Source organism: Pseudopodoces humilis, chromosome 6 (genome assembly GCF_049639895.1).
Source record: "Pseudopodoces humilis isolate 2021_Gansu_Grassland_sample_001 chromosome 6, ASM4963989v1, whole genome shotgun sequence".
In the NCBI taxonomy this organism is placed as follows: Eukaryota; Metazoa; Chordata; class Aves; order Passeriformes; family Paridae; genus Pseudopodoces; species Pseudopodoces humilis.
The window spans coordinates 2,445,762-2,468,779 of NC_142205.1; the positions used below are offsets into that span (position 1 = coordinate 2,445,762).

The 23,018-nt window shown below is 47.2% G+C and overlaps 1 protein-coding gene across 1 annotated transcript in view; it reads left to right on the forward strand.

Annotated features, from left to right (window-relative positions):
• The first annotated feature begins 698 nt into the window (after positions 1-698).
• The window catches only part of SLC4A11 (solute carrier family 4 member 11), a 134,023-nt gene continuing 111,703 nt past the window's right edge, over positions 699-23,018 (forward strand). Inside the window, exon 1 of the mRNA XM_088057126.1 lies at positions 699-819. Coding sequence (XP_087913252.1) covers positions 735-819 — 85 coding nt within the window. The 5' untranslated portion in view covers positions 699-734. The remainder of the gene's footprint in view (positions 820-23,018) is intronic.

The window sequence follows — 23,018 nt, forward strand, 5'->3', positions numbered from 1 at the left end:
TCAGGGCAAGAATCTGTTCTTGGGGAGTATGAGACTATCAGACCTCCTCATTACAACCCACAATAGCATCCCTTGGGGATAACACCAGAAAAACCCCAGGGAAATAAGAACTAAAAGCAAACTGAACCATGTATTTTAAGCTCTCCCTATTAGGGAGTCCCCAGAACACCTCACAGCCACAACTCCCAGTCCTTTTGGAGGCTGTTCACCTCAGTTATCACTCCCTGTGGCTTTTCTCAGCATCTCCAGTCTATGAGGGAAGAATTTCTGGCAAAAAGCCCTTTTTCTGCCCAAATGAACCCATTTTCCCCATCACCACCTGTGCCAACCTCTCTCCACCCCAGTGCCTTGTCCCACCCTGCTCCAAGGGTGTTTTCAATGTCCAGGGGGATTTCAGGAAGCAGCAGCTGAACATCACCCCCAGAACACCATGAACATCTCCAGCTGCTCCTCAGGGATGTCTCTCCCTGTCTGGAGGAGAAATAAACACTAAATAATTGAATATTAAGCTCCCCAGGCTGGTCATTCCAGGGCTGCTGGACCACTGAGCTTCAACGCTTCCCCCAGCCCTAAGTGTAAATAAGTTTATGGGAAACAGATGAGGGTAAAGAGGAGGATGGGGGGAGAGCTTGTTTTCCTCCCCACCCTCATTAAAGGCCCTGACCTCTTTACTTTTGCCTTTGTGCCCTCTTCTCTGGGCTGGAGAGGAGCTGTTTTTTCCAGGATTTGTGGTGATGAATGGGGTGGCCCCTCTGGGAGCTGGCAGAAAAGGAGGCAGAAGGGGAGGGCTGCATCCTCTACTCCCTAGGAAGTTAAAAGGTGAGTCAAAGGAGGCTCTGCCTCATGGAAATGGGCTCTCTGTCCAGCAAGTTAAATCCTGATTTTTGTTTTTGGCTGATTAATTTTGTCTTTTGCTGATTATTTTTGTCTCTTTGCGGCTGTTTGAATGGGAGGGAGATAAGGGAGGTGATGCAACTGAAGCTGAAAACTGTTGAGCAGCTCGGTTAAAGGCTTCTGTTTGGGTTTTATTAATTTACTTTGGTTTTTTTTTTGGTTTTTTGAGGGTTTTTTTAAATCTGTTCTTGAGGAGTCCTGGTTGCCTTTTCCAAGTAAAAGCAACACTCAGGGGTGCTGACTGTGAAGACCTCACTGTAAAGGGAGCAGGGTGAAGGAGCAAAGCTGTGGGATGGTGTGAGAAAATGAGAAGGACAGAGGTGAGACACAAATTTATTCCCCTGGAACGCAGAGGCTGAGGTAGGGTGTGTGGATTTCTTGAGAGGTCTTCCACTATCAAGCTGCTGTTATAAAAACCATCTCACCCTGCTGCCCGTCCTGCAACCAACTTGTATTTTTAATTAATAAAATGCCACTGGCAGAGAGGCTCTGGCACAACTGGGGCAGGGGGGAAGCCAAGGTGGTGACAGGTTGTGTCCTTTCCCCCTGGAGCTGTGGCAGGAAAGGAAGCTGCTGCCAGGAGCTTCTGGGAAGAAATCTCCGTGCTGTTCTTGGAAGGAACGGCCAAGAAAGCTCCTGATCCTGCTGTGGAAGCAGAAGTTTGTGGGCAGGGTGATGGATGAGCTGAGGGAGCAAGATTTCCCTCCCCAGGAGAAGCTGAGTGTAAGGATTCCACTGAATTCCTAATGAGGGGCTGGGCTGGAAAGGGATGAAATAAATCAGGTGTGAAGGGAGATGTGAGCTCCTCCTCACCAGAGATGAGGACACAATCTGTGTGAAAGCCTCACTGAGGGACCTGGAACAGCTTCCAGGAGGTGAAGGAAGGATAGGGATGGCCCCTGTGTGATGATTATTCCACCCACTTTGGCCTGTGCCTGTTGCCTCTGGCTGAAGAGCCCCTTTGAATAAGTGCTGGTGGTGAGAAATGGGGAAATTTGTTTGTTTAGGAGTAATTTCTCTTCTCTAGGTGCAATTTCTCCTGTCTAGACCTCGATGGACACCCTTTCCTCTGAAGGAAAAGAATGAAGGATGTGGGAAACCATCAGGTGGAAACTTTTAAGCAGAAGAGGGTTGAATTTCTGGTTCCTTTTTCAATCAATGTGTCCAGTCTGGGGTACAGATTTAGATGAGCTCTGTGGAAAAAATTCCCTGACAGGTCTAGGAAAACACCCCCAGCTCCTGAGGCTGCTGATGTGGATTTTCTGTCTAAAGGGAGGATGGGGGAGGCTCAGGTGTGTTTTATCAAGCAGCAGGTTATTGAGTTATCCCTGCACCCACCTGACGTGTCTCTTGCTCTGGAACTCAGATCTATCCTGCAAACCACACACCCAAAGCTGTTTTGGATGCTTTTTTGCTCAATTTTGTTGTTGTTCTTGTTTTTTTTTGCTGTTTGTGACTTTATTCTTGAACAGAGGCACCTGAACTCCCTCCCAGAGACCTTGACTTATCCCTGTGTTCTCTGCTCTGTCTGGGGGAAAGCTGTCAGGGAAAAAAGTACCCTCGTCCTCCTCCCAGGAGCCGCAAAACCTCTCTCTGCATGGCCTGGGAGAAAATGTGGCCCTGAACCTGCCCACAGTTTGAGCTTCAAAGCAGTAATTAATTTGCTGAGCAGCTGTGAGCTGTGGAACTGACCCAGAATGTTGAACAGTCTCCCTGCTGAGGGCCTTGTTCCCTCCCAATGGATATCTCCTGTGTCTGTCCCCATATTTTGGGAAGAGGGAACTCAGGTGGGATCCCCAAGGAAGCAGAAAAGACAGTTTTCCCTTCTGTAAATCAGTTGTGATGGAGAGTTCCCTTCAGGGAAGTTGTGGTTGGGAATCTTCTAATTAAATGTGCCCAGCTGGGCTCCCTTTCCTGCAAAAACCTTGGATAAAGGATGGATTTCAACCCTGGGCTTCACAGTTTCTGGTTTTGGAGGGTGACCATGCGTAGAACTCCACTCTGCTGCAAAGATTTTCCTTAAAAACAGACCAAAACTGAACCTCTTAAAACAATTAAGGGATTAAAACAATCCCTTGATGGTACAAGGCCTGTGCATCACCTGATTTTTTTCTTGGCCTCTATCACGTGCCCCCAAAAAGCCAAACCCCAAATCTTCCCCTATTTACCCCGCTGGGCAATCTTAACTGTATTTAATGAGAGTAGATGGCCCAAAGGCATTTGGGTTCCATCAAATCCAGATGATTCACTCCAATTACTTCTGTAAATAACATTTCTGGGAAAGTGGGAATCTTTAATCCCAAGCCCCACCAGCAAAGTGGAGGCAGGGAAGGAAGTGAAGCTGGATTTTCAATGATTTCCCAGATTTCTAACCCTGGGAAGGATTTTTCCCTGGCAAAACCAAGGGTGGGTGTTGGAAACCTCCTTGTCTGTGTTACCAAATGAGTGGGGATGGGATGAGCTCCAGGTTAGCCAAAGGCTTCTCCTGGTCTGGAAAGGGGACAGAACTGTAATACAGAGGGCAGGAGGGAATCCCATCACGTGCAAGCTGTGCCTGGGACTACTCTCATTTATTTCCTGGTGCTCACTTGACACCTCTGGTGCTGTCCCTTGGACTGGTGTGAGGTACCTTGACATTGGTTTGGGGGAAACTGGGACAGGGTGGGGTTTTTTTATAGGATAGGAGCGAGAAACACTTTTTAAGCCTCTGGTCTGGGCTATCTGTGGTGTGTCCGGGTAAAAGTGGAGGGAGGTGTTCTCATGAAACCTCAGACTGTTGGTTCTTTGGAAAAACAAGCCACATCCTCCTGTTAGTTATTAGAAGGGAGTTCACAAATCTTTTTCATTCTTGTTTTGTTTGTTAAAGTGGGGAATTCCCAAGGAGGGAGCCAGTTTTCTGTGGGAAGAAGGTTGCAACCAGCAGAGAGTGGGAATGGAGGGATTGGGAATGATGGCTCAGCAGCTCCAGTGTCGCGTGGATCTCCTTTTCAGTGAGGAGACTCCAACCACACACCTGGTGTAGGACAAGATGGGAATGGGGTCTGCTGTGGGAATTCTATGGTAGAATAGCTTGGAGATCCCTCCAGGCATCTCCCCCTAAGCTCTGGCAAGGGGCTGAGTCCTTCTCGTACCTGGAGTTTTCTCATCTCCGTGCGGCTCTTCCTAAAAAGTTCTGTGCAGTTGGAACTCATGGATGGATGTTCCCAGAACAAAAAAGAAAATTACATCAGCTGTTCCCATCACTGGAATTAAGGCCAAAGCCTCCAGATGTCAGGCATTGTTGTTTTTTGGGTTTTTTTGTTTTAATCTTTGTGTGACTATAGGAGCTCTCCCTTCATTTGCAGCTAATGAATAGAAGGAAACACAAAAATCTGCACTGGGTTAGAAAGAAATGGATGTGTTTTGAAAAAAGTAATGCCTGCTGGTGTGGGGGTGTGAGGGCTTGGGGCTGCACCCATCGAGGTAAGGGGCGGATTAACAACACGTGGGAGCCTCCAGGCCACCCCAAACTAGGATGTTTCAGGTGGAATACCTGTAACAGGCTTTCTCAGCATCTTTGCTGATGGTGCCCGGCCTCCTGTAGCCCCAAAAATGACAGTGGGAAATGCCTGAGCCCCTGAGGGCTGGTCAGGACCCACTGCTCCAATTTAATTAAACATCTCAATTGTTTCAATTCAATTAAGCAATGAGCTTGATTGGATCAGCACAAGGAAGGCAGCAAAGAGGGATCTGAGATGTGGCCACTGTCAGCAACCTCAGAAGGAGGTAGGGATGCAATTTGTGTGGTGGCCAAGAGCATCTAAAATATTTCTTAGGATGTCATACTCCATGGGAAATGCCTTTAATTAGGTCTGGGGATTTCCACACTTCCCTGCTAGGCTGGGAGTGGGTTGCACAGCTGGATGCCAGTGAAGAACATCTCCTTTGTCAACTTAATAGGGAAAAAATTAAAAAAACTAGAAAAAAAAATTACCTAGACAGACCTTCTGTACTCATAGCTGGTAATGGAAAGATCCCCAAAGCTTGTAGTTCAAGGATACCATCAACACTTTAAGGATTTTTTGAGGAGAAAATTAGAGAAAAAAAATCCTTTTTCTGGCTGAAACCAGAGCCAGGTGTATAAGGAGGCTGAAGGCTCTGGAACTTTACTGTCCCTCTGGGGAGTGCCCATTGAGGAGCAATTTCTGCTGATTGAACATGGTGCTGATCAAGTTGCTCCAATTGCCTTCTTGGTTCTCTTGGAAAACGGGAGCCCTCAGCTGCCCTGCAAAGTCTTTGAAACCCTGCAGTGAGTGGGTGGCTCAGCCAAGAGCAGCTCCTCTTTCCCCTCCACCTGCTGTTTTTGTAACATTTCCACGGCCATTTTCACTTTATTAAAGTGGTTTTTTTCCCCCTCACCCATTATGTAAAGGACAGTGGGAGATAACTTTGACCTTAATGGCTGAGGATGAAGAAGCCCTGACTGAGATGGCTCCATTTATTTTACTTTTTCCCAGGAGCGCTGTTGCAGCGTTCAAGCCTGGAGTGTTTGAGATCTAGAACAATGCAAGGGCTCATCTTTGTTTTAAGTGGCTTGTTGGGAGCTCCTGTTTCTCCTCTTGTCCGTGTAAATGTTTTATGAAGTGAGTTTAAAGTCAATAAACGCTTCCTGTTTAACGTCTGCCCCGCTGCCTTATGAAAGATGCTTTATAAAAACATCAGCGCTCTCACCCGGCAAGAGGCTTATCTCTGGTTCCCTGCTAAGCATGATATCAAAACTCATCTAGGAGGGTGAAAAAAAATTCCTGGTTTAAAAAGAAAATAAACTCGTGTCTTCCTCTTAATGGTGCTGCACTGATTATACAGTAACACAACATATTGAAATTGCTCTGAAATTGGATTTTGGAGCCAGCTGAGCTTCAAATCCTGATGGGAAGGCTCAGGGGAAAAACTGGCCTGCACTGAGCACCCAGCTTGTTGCTTTCTTGCTGCTTTTTTTATTTTTTTTTTCTTTTTCAGTGTGACAAATGAAATTTGAATAATTGCTGTGTAAACTGAGAGCAGTTGTTGAATCTGAGAGGGCTGAGAAATATGCGCTCTTCGGCTTTGCTCTGCTGCCGATGTTGACTCGCGTTGATCGTGGCTGGAATCTTAACCCCGTGCACTGGGACAGGCATTTCTCTGATAAAATAAAAGGCAGGCAGGTCCCTGGGTTTGCATGACTTTGCAAAGTCGCAGCTGGCACAGACAAATTGGGCACAGGCTCGTGGTTGGCAAGGCTGACCGGTGCTGCCGGCGTCTGCCTGGGCTTGGCCAAGGCAGTCCTAGGCCAAAGGTGGGTGCAGATAAAAGATAAGTGACTGATGTGATGCAGCTCCAACCTTGTCTTTGCTCTTCCTACGCTGGCAGGTACTGGGATTTGCTTGCTCCTTATTTTCACAGGTATTTTTGTTTCCTCTGGTTTCCACATCTCTGCGTTGCTTTCCTTCCTTTAGTGAGGGGAATGGCCCCTGGGGGAGATGTTACTGAAACTCCTGCTCTGTTCCATCAGGTGAAACATCACCTGAAGATTGCAGCTATCAGTCTGTGATGTAAGGAAAATGACTTGGTGAGGGAAAACACTGATTTGATTTTCCTTTATGGTTGTGCGTTATGTCTAAATCGTATCTTAACAAGACTGGGATTATTTTCGAACTGCCTGATCCTCTGGAAGAGGTTTCCTGAGATGAATAGTGCAGGAGCTGGTTTGTTCCTCCTCAGCCTTCACCAGGAGGAAGAACAGTGAGCTGCAGATAAGCTGCTCGTCAGACCCATGTGGGGCTGAAGGAAGCATCAGTTTGCAGAGAAAAAGAAAAAAGTTTCCCTTTTTTTTTTTTGTCTTTGAGAAGTGGATTAGCCCTGATGGCAAATAGCAGGGTCTCTGATGTGGAACAACTAAAATCTGAATTGTTTTAGTAGAATAAAATGTAATCTGAGAAGTTTTTGTTATCAAGGGGCTTGTGGAGCTTTGGGAGCCTTTGAGGAGGGGACACACTGAGCTGTGCAGTCACTGAACACCTGAACTGTGTGTGCTAAAGGTGTCTGGTGGAAGGGAGTTTGGAAATTGGGAGTTTTCCCTGAATGTCCCTGGTGCAGCTGCTCTGTTCTGGGCTGCCTCAGTTCTGATTTCCAGGGCTGCTGCACCAGGGGCTGTCTCTGCTCTGCAATTCAGTGATTTTAACTTGATTTGCATCTTCACATGGAACAGCTTTACAGCTGCCTGTCGCCCAGATTCCTGTCGTGAGTTTAGTAACTTTAAAAATCCGGTTTATTCTTTCCCCAGACTCTTTTACTTTCTCCACCTCAAGCTTGAAAACTGCCACCAAACCTCCTGTGCTCCTTTACCAGCTGGGACTGCTGAAATAGTTTTGTTTGAAAAGTTCAGCTAGGGCAAATTCTTATTCTCTGATTTATTTTTTTTTCTTTTTCCTGACTGCTCCTCCAGTAGACAACTGCTTTGGACATGACTTTTCCTTTTCAGGAGAGTCCCTGCTGTTCCATTACAATGATTGCTCTGATGAGACCTTGCAGGTAATGAGTGACCTTTGTGTTTTGCCCCAAGTAGGAGAGACTGAGTGGAGATGAGTTTAACGAGGAGCCCTTGGCATGGGTGATATTTTATTTCTTTAAAACCCCTTTTTGTGCCCTTATTGTTAGAATTATAGGACAGGCTTCAGATTAAGGACAGACTCTGGATCAGTTGTGCTTTATAAAAGGGAGCAAGCTGTGAATGGAGAGGCAGCAAAGCTCTTGGAGATGGAGCAGTGGGGATGCTGCTGCTGTGTGTTCATGGCTGTTTTCTGGCTCGTGCACACCTGGACTTGGATCAGGCTGGGATCTCTCATTTCACAGGATGTCTGCTCAATATCCTGCCTCCCAAATCAGCGGGGATGGCTCCCTGTCTCTGAAGGGCCCACGAGGAAGGCTGGGGACAGGAGGTGCTGACAGCATTCCCAGCCCTTGCCAGGGTGGTTGTGCGCAGCCACGGCGAGGCTGAAAAAATAGGATTTGACACTCATTTGGCTGTAGTGGGGTCACAGGAACAGCAGAGGCACCTCATTTCACAACTCCCCTCGCATCCCTCCCGGTCTGATGGAGCTGGGGTGTGATAGCTGCAACCTGGAGGGGACTGCCTGCTTTTGGGTGGCTCTGGGGCAGATACAATCTGCTGATGGTGCTGGAAATGTCTTGTGTGACTCTGGAGGAACGTCTTGGTCCCTTTCCCACCTGGAAGAGGGACTCAAGCTGATGTTCCTAGTGGTTGGGGAGCCCTCCCCTCGATGCCTGCAGGTGATAAGATCTTTTAGGGGGGCTCCAGGAGCCTTGCAGCGAGTCCCAGCTCCCCGTTCCTGCTGGCATCCAGCTTCCCAATTGCAGTGCTCCAAACTTAATGCCCCAGAGAGCAGCTGAGAGTGGCTCCAGGACAGAAAGCAAGCCACAGTCTAGCCTTGGTTAACACTTCTTGTGTTTCATGTCTGTGTTCAGCAATTTGGCTGCTGTTTGGGAGCTTTGATGTGAAGCCACGATGCTCCCATGGGTGACCCTGCCCATCCTGGGGGACCAGCTCTGCTCCTGCCTGGGAAGGCTGTTGGAATCCCAGCTGGATGTTTTTGGTTTTGGGGAGGGCTGCTGTTACCTTGCCAGTGCTGCTGAGCTCAGTGGCTGTGGGATCTGTGAAATGCAGGTCACCAAGAGACAGCACACAGGGAAATGCAAACCTGGGGGTTGTTTTATCTTTGAAAGACCTGTCTGGTTTTCCTCAGGGGTCTGGGGGCTCTGTTTGAAATCTCTGTGGCTTGTTAAAAGCCCTGAGTTGAGGTGGAGGGTTCTTGGTGGGAAAACCACAGTCATGACAGCAGTGGGAGAGTGAATGTTCTGCTAAGATGCCTTGGATAAAGGATGGAATGGGGCAGGGAAAGCTGCTCAAATCCTTGCTGAGCCTTTTCCAGGAGCCCCTTGGATGCAGTCAGCCTGTCTGCCTTGGCTTCAGGTACTTGGGTGGGCAAGCAGCAGTGTTTGATATCAGTGTTTCCTGCTGGGTGGTGCTCACCTATCCCCAAAGGATCCTGGGGTGCTGTGTCCTGCTCTGGGGTCCCCAACAGCAGCAGGACCTGGAGCTGCTGGAGTGAATTGAGAGGAGGCCACGGAGCTGCTCTGAGGGCTCGAGCCCCTCTGCTCTGGAGCCAGGCTGGGAGAGCTGGGAATGTTCCCCTGCAGAAAGGGAAAATCCGGGGAGAGTTCAGAGCCCCTTCCAGGGCCTGAAGAGGCTCCAGGAGAGCTGGAGAGGGACTGGGGACAAGGGATGGAGGGACAGGACACAGGGAATGGCTTCCACTGCCAGAGGGCAGGGATAGATGGGATATTGGGCAGGAATTGTTCCCTGTGAGGGTGGGGAGGCCCTGGCACAGGGTGTCCAGAGGAGCTGTGGCTGCCCCTGGATCCCTGGAAGTGTCCAAGGACAGGGCTTGGAACACCCTGGGACGATGGAAAGTGTCCCTGCCATGGCAGGGGGTGGAATGAGACGAGCTTTAAGGTCCCTTCCAACCTAAAGGTTGATTTTGTGCTTTGCTAGACTAACCAGTGCTTCTTGGAATCTCCCATCATACAATGTCTGTTGTAAACAGAATTTGCATCCTGGAGTGAAAAAAAAACAAAACCAAAACAATCCAAAATCAACCAGCAAAAACAAAAAATCCCAAACCAAACAAAACCCACAACTCAAACCATAAACTGAAATCCCAAGAAACTACTTCATAACTTGGCCATGTTCTCTGCAAATGGACTGGATTTTTTTTCCTCAGCTTTCCTGGCAGATTTTGTATTGTCTGCCTCTGATCTCTATCTCCTGGCAGGCAAGGCAGTGTTTGCTTTGATTTGACAGCATTTAGAAACAAAATCTGGAAGGAAAGCTTGTGATCTGCAGCTGTCAGAAATGCCACTTGCTCCAAGTGTGAGTGCTTGGAAGCAGGGAATCTGCTGTGGAAGGTGTGTGTGTGTGCTGGGACTGTCTGTAGCCCTCCTAAGAGAGAGGTTAAAATGCAGAACATAAAACAGAGGGGTTGGGAAGCAGATTTTTTTATAGATATAAAGTTTATATATTTTATTTGTGTATATATAAAAATTTCTACCAAAGCCTTGCCAAACCCTTCTGTTTTATCTTATGCTACAAGTCTGAAAGGAAATATATATTTCTATATATCTGCTTTCCCTGTGGAACCAGCTGCTGGTAAAAGGCTGGGAGTGGGATGTTAATGGAAATAGTGGGAGGAGAAATGGGAAGAAATCTTTGAGATCTTTGCCTTGGCCATCTTGAAAGATCAAACCACAGCACCAGCATCACTTTGGCCTTTTCTACCCAGAAGTTCCTGCTTTGGGGTCGCTCCAGGTGAATTTCCAGGCCTGTTTTTAAGTTTTTTGTCAGGGCCAGGACCTGTTGTTTGGGCCCACTCTGAGCTGTGAGTCACCAGGGCTTTCAGCAGCAACAATGGCAGAAATGGGCAGCATTTCTTACAATGTGATTATTCCTGATTTGTGCAGGATGGGGGAGTCTGGAGCAGGGCTGTGCCTTACCCGTGTGGCTGCTGGACTGAAGGGAAAGTGCCTTTAATTCCTTGGGCGAGGAGATTGGAATCTGCCATTAGTAAACAGTTAAATGTGATTCATGGAATAAAATATGGCACAAGGGAGGTCTGGGGGGGTCTCTGGTTCTGCTCCAAGGTGGCTTTTAAAGCAAGGCCAGGTTCCTGAGAGTGAAGAATGGGAGATTCTCCCACCTCACTTGGACCCTGCTCCAGTGCTTAGGCTTGGTTGTTAAGGAAGAAAGAAAACCCCCACATGATGATGGAGATGGCATTTCCATTTTTGACTTCTCCTGCCTCTTAGAGCTGCTTGCTTTAAGGTTAATAATCTTGCAGCTCTGATGAGGAGAATGCAGTTTCTCTCTTCAGAAATTCCTCCTGCTCCAGATAAAGCAGAACCCAGAGTAGCATAAGATCAGTCAGAAAAAGGTTTAAATTTCAAAGTTGCTGTGAATCTGCAAAGGAATGGTGCTGACGCTACTGGGCCTTGTCTTAAATTCTATGGGTTCTTAAGGGATTGAGGACAAGGGGGAATGGCTTCCCACTGCCAGAGGGCAGGGATAGATGGGATATTGGGCAGGAATTGTTCCCTGTGAGGGTAGAGAGGATGTGGCACAGGTTGCCCAGAGAAGCTGTGGCTGCCTCTGGGCTGTTGGAAGTATCCAAGGCCAGGTTGGACAGGGCTTGGAGCCACCTGGGCTAGTGGAATGTGTCCCTGCCATGGCAGGGGTGGAAATGGGAATGATCTTTAAGGTCCTTTCCACCCAAACCATTCCATGACTGGAAGGATCTGTGATGAGCAAACCCACACCTTTGGCTGCTTCTCTGGGACTTGCTGGATCAGAAGTGTCTGATGGCCTCCTCCAAGACACCTCAAGAATAACAATAGCCATCCCACACCTCAGAACATTCTTTCAATAGATTTAAATATTGGCATTTCCCCAAATAACTCTCTTCCCCCTCTGCTGTAGGAGAGATGACGCACTTGCTTGTGAGGGAGGTGAGCTGATGCTCAGGCTCGTTCTTGTCTTGCTTTAAGGTGATAAACAGACGGGTTTAAGTCTAGAGCAAACAGGCTGGAGCTTGGTATGAGCTCTTGGATTACTCATAATTGAAAGGCTTAAAACTTTTATGCACCAGCTGCTGCTTTAGCACTAAAACAATGAGCTTCTGCAGGCAATTACCCTGCTGGCTTTGGAGGCTTTCACCTGCACAGACAGACCAGAGGACTCCTCGGGTGATTTCCTGGATTCTTTTGTATGTGGTCAGGCTCATTAATGTGGCAACTCTGCCCTGGACCTCCCTTGTTTCCTAATCTGGTGGTGACTCTGGCGTGACAGACACTGATTTCAAGAAGTGTCTGTATCTGATGTCTCATTAGGATTTCAACAGCGTTATGCAAAAGTTTTGTTCTAGTCCTGACAAGAAGTTTGAACCCCTTTCTGTCAAGGTTTGCTCGTGTCTATTTTCTGTTAGGAAGTCAAACAAGTATCCTTGCTCTGATGGGGGCAGGCATTGGATGTGTTTGCATCCCAGTTTGGATCTGTCTGCCTGTTTTCAGTGGTGGTTCAAAGTGAGTCTGTCACAGGTGGTTTCTTGCATGCTGAGGAACATACCCTAGATCAGAACAGCTGGGCAAGGACTTGTCTCTTCAAACTGTCCCTAAGACTAATTTGAGTTGTTTTTATTTTTGGCCACCGAGCTAGGTGGCTGAATCACCTGGCTAAATCAACTAAAGGTAAAGGAGTGAGTGCTGGGCTTTTCCTTTTAGTTTTACCCAGTTTCTCCCAGTGTTTGTGCTGCTACAGTCCCCAGATTTCCTTTTTCTGCCCAGCATGGGCCATGGGTTCAGCTGCAGTTTCCTTCTGCTCCAGAGCACTGCTGCTGGTCCAGTCCCACCAGTACCAGCACCACGTCTGTTTCTGCTGCTGTTGATGGGTGATATGGATTTGCAGAAAAGTATTAGGTTGGAACCTGGGATAGTCAGAGCCTCCACACATCAACACAAACATGCTTGAAATTGATGTATTTTCATGTCTGCCTGTGCAAAATGATCTTTGAACTAATACTGGAGCCTGTTGGTTTATGAATCTCTGGATTCCTGTATTCTTGCTGTTATAGATTCCCTTCAAATGAGCTATTCTTCCCTTGAACACGAGGGTTTGGCTGTTCAGGCCCCATCAGCCCCCTGGCAGCCTCTCCCAAGATAAGAGAATTAAGGAATAAGTTTTTAATAACAAGCCATCACAGGGATGCCCCCTGCAGCAGAGCTGGAACGGCTGCTCTGTGCACTGCAGGCTTGGGGCTGACAGCTCACTCAGCCTGGGGATGCTTTTCACTTGGAACTGAAATAAAAACAAATGTCAGAGTCTTCCTGAGCTGCTGTTGTGACTGAACGAGGTGCTTCATCCTCAGAAATGTTCCCCTGGATTTGTGTGTGCCAGGAGCTGGAGGAATCAAAGTTGATGGAGCCCCCAGCACTGTGTGCACCCAGATCTTGTCACTCCGAGATCTCCTGTGGTCTCTGCACTGGGTGTTTGAAGTAGGATAATAAGGATGGAGGAGGTGTTCCCAGCTGCTTTTCCTCCTGGAGGAAGGTAGTTTTTATGTAATGGTGCCACGTGAGTCCTTCCTGCAGCAACCCAGAGCTGGCAGGTGATCCCGAAGCCTTGTACAAGGCTAAAAGGAAAGGGGAATTGCTGACCAGAGTTCCTGCTACGGGAGTTTCCTTGCATCCTGGAGGGAATGCTGAGGGATCCACCTGGGGTTTGAAATCCAGGGATAGATTTAAGTCACAGAATCATGGAATAGTTTGGGTTGGAAGGGATCTTAAAAATCATCTCACTCCAACTCCCTGCTATGGGCAGGGACACCTTGACCTATCTCATCCCATCCAACCTGTCTCCTCCAGGGATGGGCACGCTACAACCTCCCTTCTCAAGAAAATACTTGTTTATCCAAAAATGTTTATCCAATACTGGTCTCAAATACCAGATGTCCAACTTGGATTATGAAGCCACTTCTACCTAATCTCCCTTCGCCAGTCCCTTGGAATTGGGGAGGGTTGGAAGTCGCCCTTTCTGTGTTCAGAGTGTTGTGGTGATGTTAGATAATATTTGCTGGAGGGAGTGTGGTTGTATTAAATTTCTGCCCTGCCAAACTTCTTAATTCTGTACAGCTGAGCCTTTATCCTTTGGCTGGAGCATTTCCTGGTGAATGATGATGGTGTGTGACAGAAGGGACAGGAGAAGGGGCAATAGGTTGAAGCTGAGAGAAGATTTAGATGAGATAAGAGGAAAAAAAATCCTTCTCTGTGAGGATGGTGAGGCCCTGGCACAGAGTGCCCAGAGAAGCTGTGGCTGCCCCTGGATCCCTGGAATTGTCCAAGGCCAGGCTGGACAGGGCTTGGAGCCATCTGGGCTCCAAGGTGTCCTTGCCCATGGATGGGAGTGGAACTGGGTGCTCTTTCAGGTCCCTTCCAACCCAAACCAGTCTGGGATTTTATGACAGAAGAGAAAAACTGTTCCAGAGTCTGGCATGGTTGATGTGATCCCCTTAAAAACTTGCTCACCCTGACCTCGGAACATGCAAAGCAATTGTGTAAGTGCATTTAAGGATGCGGGGTTACAGCGCAAAAGGATGTTTTGGTGGAGACACAGCCACATGTGTTGCTTCAGGAAGGCAGGATGCAGGTTGTGTAAGAGCTGAGAGAAAAGGGATGAGCCCAAGACAGAGACAAGTGGAAATCCAGGGACAGGTTGAGCTGAGGGTTGGACCTCCCCCAATATTGGTGTTGACTTGTTCCTCAACTCGTTTTCGGTTGGAAAGCCCAGGGATCACCCTAACTGGATGAGACACATTCCCTGCCTTGTTATCATCAGCTTCAGAGCGTGTCCTTTTCACCTTTCTGCTGGTCTTGTTGTTACCTTTAAATCTACAAGAACTGTTTTTAAAGGGATTTGCTGTGCCCAGCAGTTGTTGTAAGGATGATGTGGCAGAGCAAGTGGAAGTTGTTTGACATATTTGGGACAGAGCTGAGACCACTAACAAGCACTTGGCTTGACAGTGACTGGGAGAAAGGCTGTTCGACCTGCCTCGGACTAAAAGTACGGCTGTCTTAAGCACAGCAGGACTGTGGAATTGCTAATGAGGATTCTACCCAGGCTGGGGATCTGAAAAATCTCATTTTTTTATGAAACCGATCCTATTGTAAACAAGTTTGGGGGTTTTCGTCCCAGTAAGTAGGCACCAAGTGCTGTGGAATTGTAAATGTGAAACTGAACTGTGAGGGGGAAGTTTTAGGGGTAGACTCCTGTTCTATTTCTCTTCAGGCTTCATTACCTCTCCCTGCAAGCCACAAATTGAATAAAGCAGTGTAATAGATCCATTTCTGCCTCATTTTTAGATGCTCTCATATGCTGTTATTATACCCTGAACAAGGTATGAAAAACTTTGTGTATATGGAAAGCTGGCAGGGGCTAGAAAAACAAGACAAAAGTATGTAAAACTGACCTTCTTAATAGTGTGGGATGACAAAAGGGGAAGGAAAGGCTGCTGGGATCAGATCTGAAGTTAACTTTTCCATAATGTGTACTTCTAGTTGCTTACACTTCTAACAAACCTTGAAACATTTGACAAAAGTCTTTTGTTTCCAGCTCAAAAGCGAGAGTGAATACACTGAAGGAAAAGAGGTGGTGTGCAAGTCTCGGTCCTGAGGAGATTTTGGGCTTTAGAGCTCTGCTCTGGCCCTGATTAGAAACAGGAATCCTTGGCTTCCACCAGCAAATGGTGAAGTTCTCAAATACTCCAATCCAGCCCCTGCAGCTACATTAGCAGAGGCTCATTTGAAGCATGAAATGAGCTGAGTGTTACCAGATTCTGTTTGAAGCTCCTGTGAAGGAAGAGGATGAGATCAGAGTTTTGACTTTTCCCACCAGCCTCTACCCCACAAGTGATAAAGTGCTTGAAGCTTGTGCCTGTGGCATTGATGCAACCTTAGAACTGGAGGTGCAACCTCCATCTGCAGGTTCTGGACAGATGAGCAGGATTTTAACTGGGGGTTTGTATTTACAACCTTTTTGTCCCCTGCTGGTGCACAACGGATTTAAGCCTTAGAACAGTGGAGAACCCTGCACTAGAGCTGGAGATTGTGGAGTGGTTTGTGTTGGAATGGACCTTAAAGATCATCCCATTCCACCTGCTGCCATGGGCAGGGACACCTTCCACAGACCAGGTGGTTCCAAGCCCTGTCCAACCTGGCCTTGGACACTTCCAAAGATGGGAACACATCCAGGTTGCTTCTCTGGGCAGCCTCTGCCAGGGCCTCACCACCCTCACAGGGAAGGATTTCTTTCCAAAATCCCATCTAACCCTGCCCTCTGGCAATGGGAATCCATTCTCCCTTCTCCTGTCACTCCAGACCCTTATAAATAGTCTTTCTCCATCTTTCTTGGAGCCCCTTCAGGAACTGGAAGGCAACAATTAGGTCACCCCCAAAGACCTCTCTTCTCCAGGCTGGACAATCCCATTTCTCTCAGCTTTTCCTCACAGCAGAGGTGATCCAGTCCTCAAATCAAGTTGGTGGTCTCCTCTGGATTCATTCCAACAGGAAATCTCTGGAGCAGTTTATTCCTGTGGTGGCAGAACCATCTTCTGTTGCCTGTACCTCGTGCTTTTCCATCCCTGTCCTAAAGCACAAAGGAAAACTGGATAATCCTCAGATCCAAGGTTAGACAAATGTTGGGCAAGGCTTCACAAACGCCACAGTTTCGGATCCCTCTCCCTCAAGCACAAGGCCCAACACCCAACTTGGTGCCAGATGGTTGAAGGCCACCAAAGCAGCGCTGGGGAGCCCAGAAGAATGGAACTAAAGCTGGATGTTTTATAGGGCAATAATTAAACACTGACTGGTGTTCTTTCACTCCCCAAATCAGAAAAACTTGCTAATTCCTGCCTGCTACTGGGAAAGTGCTTCTCTATGCCTCTGCTGCCGGGGCTGCCCAGCAGCAGGTTTGTGTTTGCAGGGCTGCTGGGCAGATCCTGCTCCTTAAAACAACCTCTGGCAGCAAAGCTCCAGCCTCTGACTGCAAACGGCTTTTCCAGAGCTGAACACGACACACAGAATAGACTTTGGTAAATGGCTCTTGTGACTGCTGGGGAAAAAGGGTGAAATGAGGATCCACACATCCTGGTTGGGGCTTGAGAAAAACCTGGTTTAGTGGAAAGTTGCCCTGATGATGGCAGGGGGTTGGAAACAGATGATCTTTAAGGTCCCTTCCAACCCAAACCATTCCATGATTTTGTGCTTTATGCTGGAACTAGTAGAGGACTTCTTGGCACCTTTGTCTTGATGTTGTCCCTTTGTCTTCCCAGCTTGCTGCTCTGGTCCTGTTGCCTTCAAACCTGGGTTTTGAATCTCCTCCAGTAATCAATTTTCCTGGTGTATCCCCTGCTGTTGCACATTTCCTTGACTTTTTCACTGCCTCCTGTTCATTACCTCCTGCTTGCCCCATACCTGCTTCCAATTTTCCTCAGCAAAGCCAAAACCCTCAAATTTTAAATCCTGAACTCTAAGGGCTGTTGAGCATATGCAATTTAGTTGCTTTTTCTCCTCCTCTCAAAAGGCTTATAATTTGTCTGGATTTTTGGCGATGACAAAAATGAAATTTGACACAAAAAGCTTGTCCCTTGCTCATTAAAGCCCTTGTTCTAAATCATGGGTCCAAGGCTTTAAGAAAAAAAATAAAAATGGAAAAAGCCACCAGAAATTGAACAAAACAATGTGTTTATTCCCATGCTGCTTTCTGAGAAGCAGTTGGATTCACATGTTCCAAGAGAACTGTGCCCCAGGCAGACCCAGCCTAGCATGCAAACTCCTACCCTGAACAGCCAGGGCTTGATGAATTTACAGCCAACTGAAAGCAGAGCTGGGGAGAGTCAGGCAGCCTTGATAACCCTGCCTGGAGATGCCCTCTTGCAAGGAAGGTTATCTCTTAAAAAATAGTCTTAAAAAATAATCCAAGTCCTGCTGAGCTCCCATAAGGATGTGAAGGATGGAATTCAGGCTTGCCACGCTCCAGACCTCCCCAGACCCTACAAAATCCTGTTTAAACATCCCAGTTGTTCTTGACTCCACCACAACAACACAAAGGACGGATGGAAGCGATTCTGTGCTTTTCAGGGGTCATGGGCCATGTGGCCCTGCCTCAGCTCCACAATCAGAGCCCGAGAGAACATTGTCTGCTGGGGAACTTCCTCTGCCACGCCACCCTGCTGAAACAGCACGACAGCAGCCCCAGCTCAGTCTCCAAAGGGCTGCCCTCAGCCAGCTCTGTAATTAGGACAATGAGGAATATGTATCTCTAAAGTAGAGTGCCTCTTAATAGTTGATTTATTTTTAAGAATGGGTGTGATTCAACAAGTTTTTAAAGATTTCATCTCCTACTGTCTGTATCGTAAGGAATAAGCCTGGTGTTGATCTGGTGGTTCTTTAAGTGGAAGGCTGGAGCTGGCTGAGCTCAGTGTTTTCAACGAGGTTTTATCAATGCTGCACCAGGGGCTGGGCTCTCAAGACTTGCTCCTTGGCCTCTCTGTCACCAGCAGCCTCAGAGTGTCCCTCTGACCCACTCCAGCGCCATGGAGATGTTTCCTGTGAGAGGTTAGTGGTGATTTCCAGTCTGGCAGGGGTATGTGAGCTCTGGGACAGCCAGCACAAGTGCTTGTGTGTGGATGAGCCTGTTGGCAGAGGGCTGTGTTCTCCCAGTTTTGGGGGTTTGGAGTAGAAAAAGAGATGCAGAGTTACGGGATTTTTTTTTTTCTGCCTGGCTGCCCAGGTAATGGTCTGTTGCTTGAGGCTTCACAGTGGGTTTTGCTAGTTTTTGAAGGGTTCCACAAGGTGTTAGCAGCCTCCAAGGGAGCAGGGGAGAGACTTTTACAAGCGCATGGAGTGACAGGATAAAGGGGAATGGCTTTAAATGAAGGTTTGGATTGGATATGAGGAGAAATTCTTTGCTATGAGGCCCTGGCACAGGTTGCCCTGAGGGGTTGTGGACTCCCCATCCCTGGAAGTGCTCAAGACCAGGCTGGATGGGGTAACCTGGGCTGGTGAGAGGTGTCCCTGCCCATGGCAGGGGGTTGGAACTAGACAGTCTTTAAGGTCCCTTCCAACCCAAGCCATTCTGTGACTCATTTTTTTTTTTTCACTGGTTTGGCCATGATTTGTGTAAGGACTGTAGAATTTCTGTAGTTTCTGCAGTCCAAAAGCCCCATCAGCACTGGAGGATCCTTGCCATCCTTCATCCTGGATGGGAAAGAAGGAAGAAATAATAATTATGATGCTCAACTATGGGTTCCTCTTCTCTTGCTGCCTTTTTAATGCCACATCTGATATTGGAATATGAGGAGTCCCTGCCCAGGTTCTCTTCTCTGCCAGGGTTACTGCCCTCCTGTTTCTTCACAAGGAGATGCTGCTCTGTGAATAATCCTTTCTGGACAGCACCTCTGGATAACTTTTCCTGAATTATTCTGGCTGGTCACAGAACATTCTGAGTTGGAAGGGCCCCACAAGGATCATCCAGTCACACTCCTGGCCCTCCACAGGGCACCATTAATTATTTTACCTTCCTCTCCAGTTCAAAATCCTCATTCTTTGAGCCTTAAAAAGCAGCTGAGTGTTTAATATTCAGCCTGGGATGAATGTGGGTGCCAAGTTTGAGATGAACCCAGCTGACCACCAGCTTCCTCCCCCTCTTCCCAACCCACAAGCGGTCACTTCAAATTTAAGCTACATTGATTGCTGGAAACTTTAAATTGGCATCTTGGGTGGGCTGAATTATCTTCCTGAAAAGTCCTTGAAGGGCCTTGCCTGTAATAATGTTCCTCGGTGCCTGGCGTGGGTGAGCAGCTCTGAACTCCCAGCAGAGCTCCATGGTAACCAGAAATGGCATTAATAAGAAAAATCACCAGTTCTGCTCAGTCACTCTTATAAAATAGCCCTGAAGCTGGAGGACCGTGTGTCTGGCTCAGGTGTGACATAGGTTCAGGCTGGAGCAGCCATTTCCACCACTTTGGCACCCCCTGCATCCCAAGTTTTGGTTGCCCCTGAATCCCTGCTGAATGAGATTTCCTCTGCAAAGCTTCCAGAGTGAGTTTGGAAAGGCACCAAGAACGGGCAGGAAGGAGCACATCCATGTCATGGCTGCTCCAGGTATCCCTCATGGCTCTGGGACTGGAATTTCTAAAAAAAAAAATCCAAACAAACCCCAATCTTTGGTTTGGATTTCATCATGACAATCTCTCAAGGGGCTGCTGTTGGTGTGGGATGGAGGAGCCAGCAGGACAAAAGATAAGAAAATGCTATTTCCTCAAAGCCACAGTATTTCCATTTGTCATTAGAGGCTGGTGATATCTGGTGAGGGTTGGTCAGATTTATTTGTAATTTATTTTTTTTTAATCTACTCTGACTTTCAAAGGCTGACAGGACATCCTGTGCTCTTGAAGCTGGTTGGTTTTCCAGATTTTTTTTTTTTTTTTGCTGTTATCACTAAAAACCTAGAAAGGCTTCAACTTCTGTGCTGGAAAAGTTGAGTATTTCCCTTACAGATTCCACGTGAAGGACAGGAGACCAGTTCTTGTCCACTGAAAATGCTCTTCCGTTCCTAAAAAGGGGCCTGGACTTCAGCTGACTAGATAGTGAAAGAATTACCTTTAAATCACAGCTTTCAGAGAAATTTTGAGCACTGAATTTCTTTCAGCAGCAACAGAATTCAGTTGCTGATTTTTATTTAATAGTTTTGTTCATGCAGAGCAGAGAAACAGTGAACCCGAATGAGGGTAACTGAAGCAGTAAATATTTGTTTCTGACAATTTAAGGTATTTTTGGGTTTGTTTCTGGTAATGAAGATATCTAGGCTCACTGAAGAGCTCTGATAAGCCATAGTAGTGCTCCACTATATCTTATTTAAATGTATGTGTGACTCTTGATGATCAGGGGATGAAAACAGCCCAGAGAAGGAGCCTCTGCTGGAAAAGCATTTGGAAGTGAGGCCCTTCCTTTATGAAAACCTTAAATTATTTTCCCTGCTGAATTATCTTTGATTTTTTTTTAACTGGCTTTTTAACATGAGTACTTTATGATGACACTTAAATAACACTTTATATCTTAAAAGCACTAAGTGTGCATTAAATCCTGCTGTAACTATTAGGAAATAAGACTTCTGGCTACTGGCAGGAAAAAAAAAAAAAGAATGTGATGCTTTTTGGTATTTGAGTCATTTATTACCTAAAATAGTACAAGATGGAGGCCTGACAGGGGGTTATGCAGCCCAAGTGTGACACAGATATCCAGGAAGGAGACCAATCCAGGCAGGCACAGGAAGGTTGGGATGATGAGCACTAATTCCCCCAGGCAGGTTTCTATTAACATCACCGTTCCTTGAGTAATTTTTCAGCTGGAGCTTTTGCCTCGCTCATCTCTGTGGGTATATTAAATAGTACATGGTGTACCAGAGGCTGAGAGATGTTTTGTAAGGAAGGGGATGTGTGGATCCTTCCCCAGCAGATCAGAGTTTGTAGCCAGAATTAGCAAAATACAAAGATAGATACAAGTTCTGTGAGGGTGATATCAGTCTTGCTCAAGTTGGTTTTAAATAAGCAAAAAGGGTGAGGGTGTGTTTTTTTTTTAAGCAAACCTGCTTTGGTAGAGAGGGGAAAAGAGATTTCCTTAAATTCCATCCTCAGCACTGTGCATTTGTGGGTGACAGCTCCTTTCTCCTGAAGGAAGGAAAGTCTGAGCATTAATTCTGCGATTGCACATCTTGTGTTTGTTTTGCCTTCACTGCCATGACTTTACCCCCTCTCCTCAGCTGATTCTGATGACTTGTTAGCTTGGTTAATCCCTCTCCCTCTTTGAAAACACTGGATTTTTCAGCTGCTTTACCAAGCTGAGAACCAGGTTCATCATTAATTCCTGGTGTGATTACTTTACCCATCTCAAGCGCTCCTCATTCCCATGGCTGATTTTTGTGGAGGTTCTTTAGTCCTCTGAGTCCCTCTGCTTTTTCCTCCAGTTGCTATTAGCTGGAAGTAGGATTTCAGCTCTTCATGCTGACAGACACATCAGTAAGTTGTCACTTCCCTGCAGAGATAAAAATCTGCCTCTGCAGTGTGGAGCTGACTTTCAACCTGAGTTTGGTGTGGTTTAATCTTAACCTGCTGCACTCTGCATCACCAAATGCCCCCCAACCCTCCAGTTCAGCTCTTGCAAGGTGCCCTGTGGGACATAAATTTCCCATATTTTTCTCTCTAAAAGATCCTTTGGCCCTCTTTAGTTTCCACCTTGTAAGGGGTGGATTGTTTATTTATCTAGATTTATTTTTTTTTAATATACAGGCATCTCTTTATGGTGTCTTCTCCTGGGTATACAAACATCTCACGTGATAGGCTTTTTAATTTTGATGTCCCTGATGTAATCCAGCTGCTTTAGGAGCTGGGATAGTGTTTGTCAGGAATACCTGCCCCTGAAAACAGAGCAGTTGAAAGCTGAGGCTCTTAGGAAAACCCAATTGCTTAGAAATAAGACTAGCTTTGCTTTCACCTGAAGAAAGGCAATAGGTGAGGGCTCTGCAAACCCATCAGTCTGTGCGTGGAGCAGCAAGAAACCAAATGCCTCAGTCTTATCACAGAATCCTGGAATGGTTTGGGTTGGAAAGGTCTTTAAAAATCATCCAGTCTCACCTCCCACTGTCCCAGGTTGCTCCCAGCCCCATCCAACCTGACCTTGGACACTTCCAGTGTTCCAGGGGCAGCCACAGCTGTGGTCCTCTGCCAGGACCTCACCATCTTCACAGGGAACAATTTCTTCCTAATGTCCAATCTAAACCTTCCCCCTTCAGTATAAGGCTACTCCTCCTTGTCCTATCATTCCAGGCCCTTGTCCCAAGTCCCTCTCCAGCTCTCCTGGAGCCCCTCTCAGCCCTGGAAGGCTGCAGTAAGTTCTCCTTGGAGCCTCCTCCAGCCTTGTCATGCCATGCTCCGTGAGCAGCGTGGTGGACCCTGATGTGTTGATGCTGGAGCACTGCCTCCTGTCAGGGATGGGGGAAGGTGTGATGCAGGCACTGCCTGGAGCAGAGCAGAGGTTCTTGGAGGAGAAAAGGTCTGCGAGTGCAGCCCTGACCTTGACTCCAAGTTCACAGGCAGATAAAAACGAGCTGGAGAGCGTTCAGATGTCACGAGCTCGCCAGGGTCGCCGGGTCTCTCCAGCTCTGCAGATGAGGGAATGTGCCAGTGACATGTTTTTGGAGGAGTCTGAAAGGACAGGCCGGTTTGATATTTAAATCTGTATCCGGGGAGGCGGCAGAGTTGTGTGTCTTGGAGGAGAATGTGAGTTTATTTGCTTGGATGTGTGCTCGGCCACCACTTGTAGCATGAAATGTGAATTTGGAGAGCAGCTCTCAGAAAGGCTCCAGTGACTGTGGGCTGATGTGGGGTGGGGCTGATGCTTATTTAATGAGCTCTGAGCTTAAATATTCA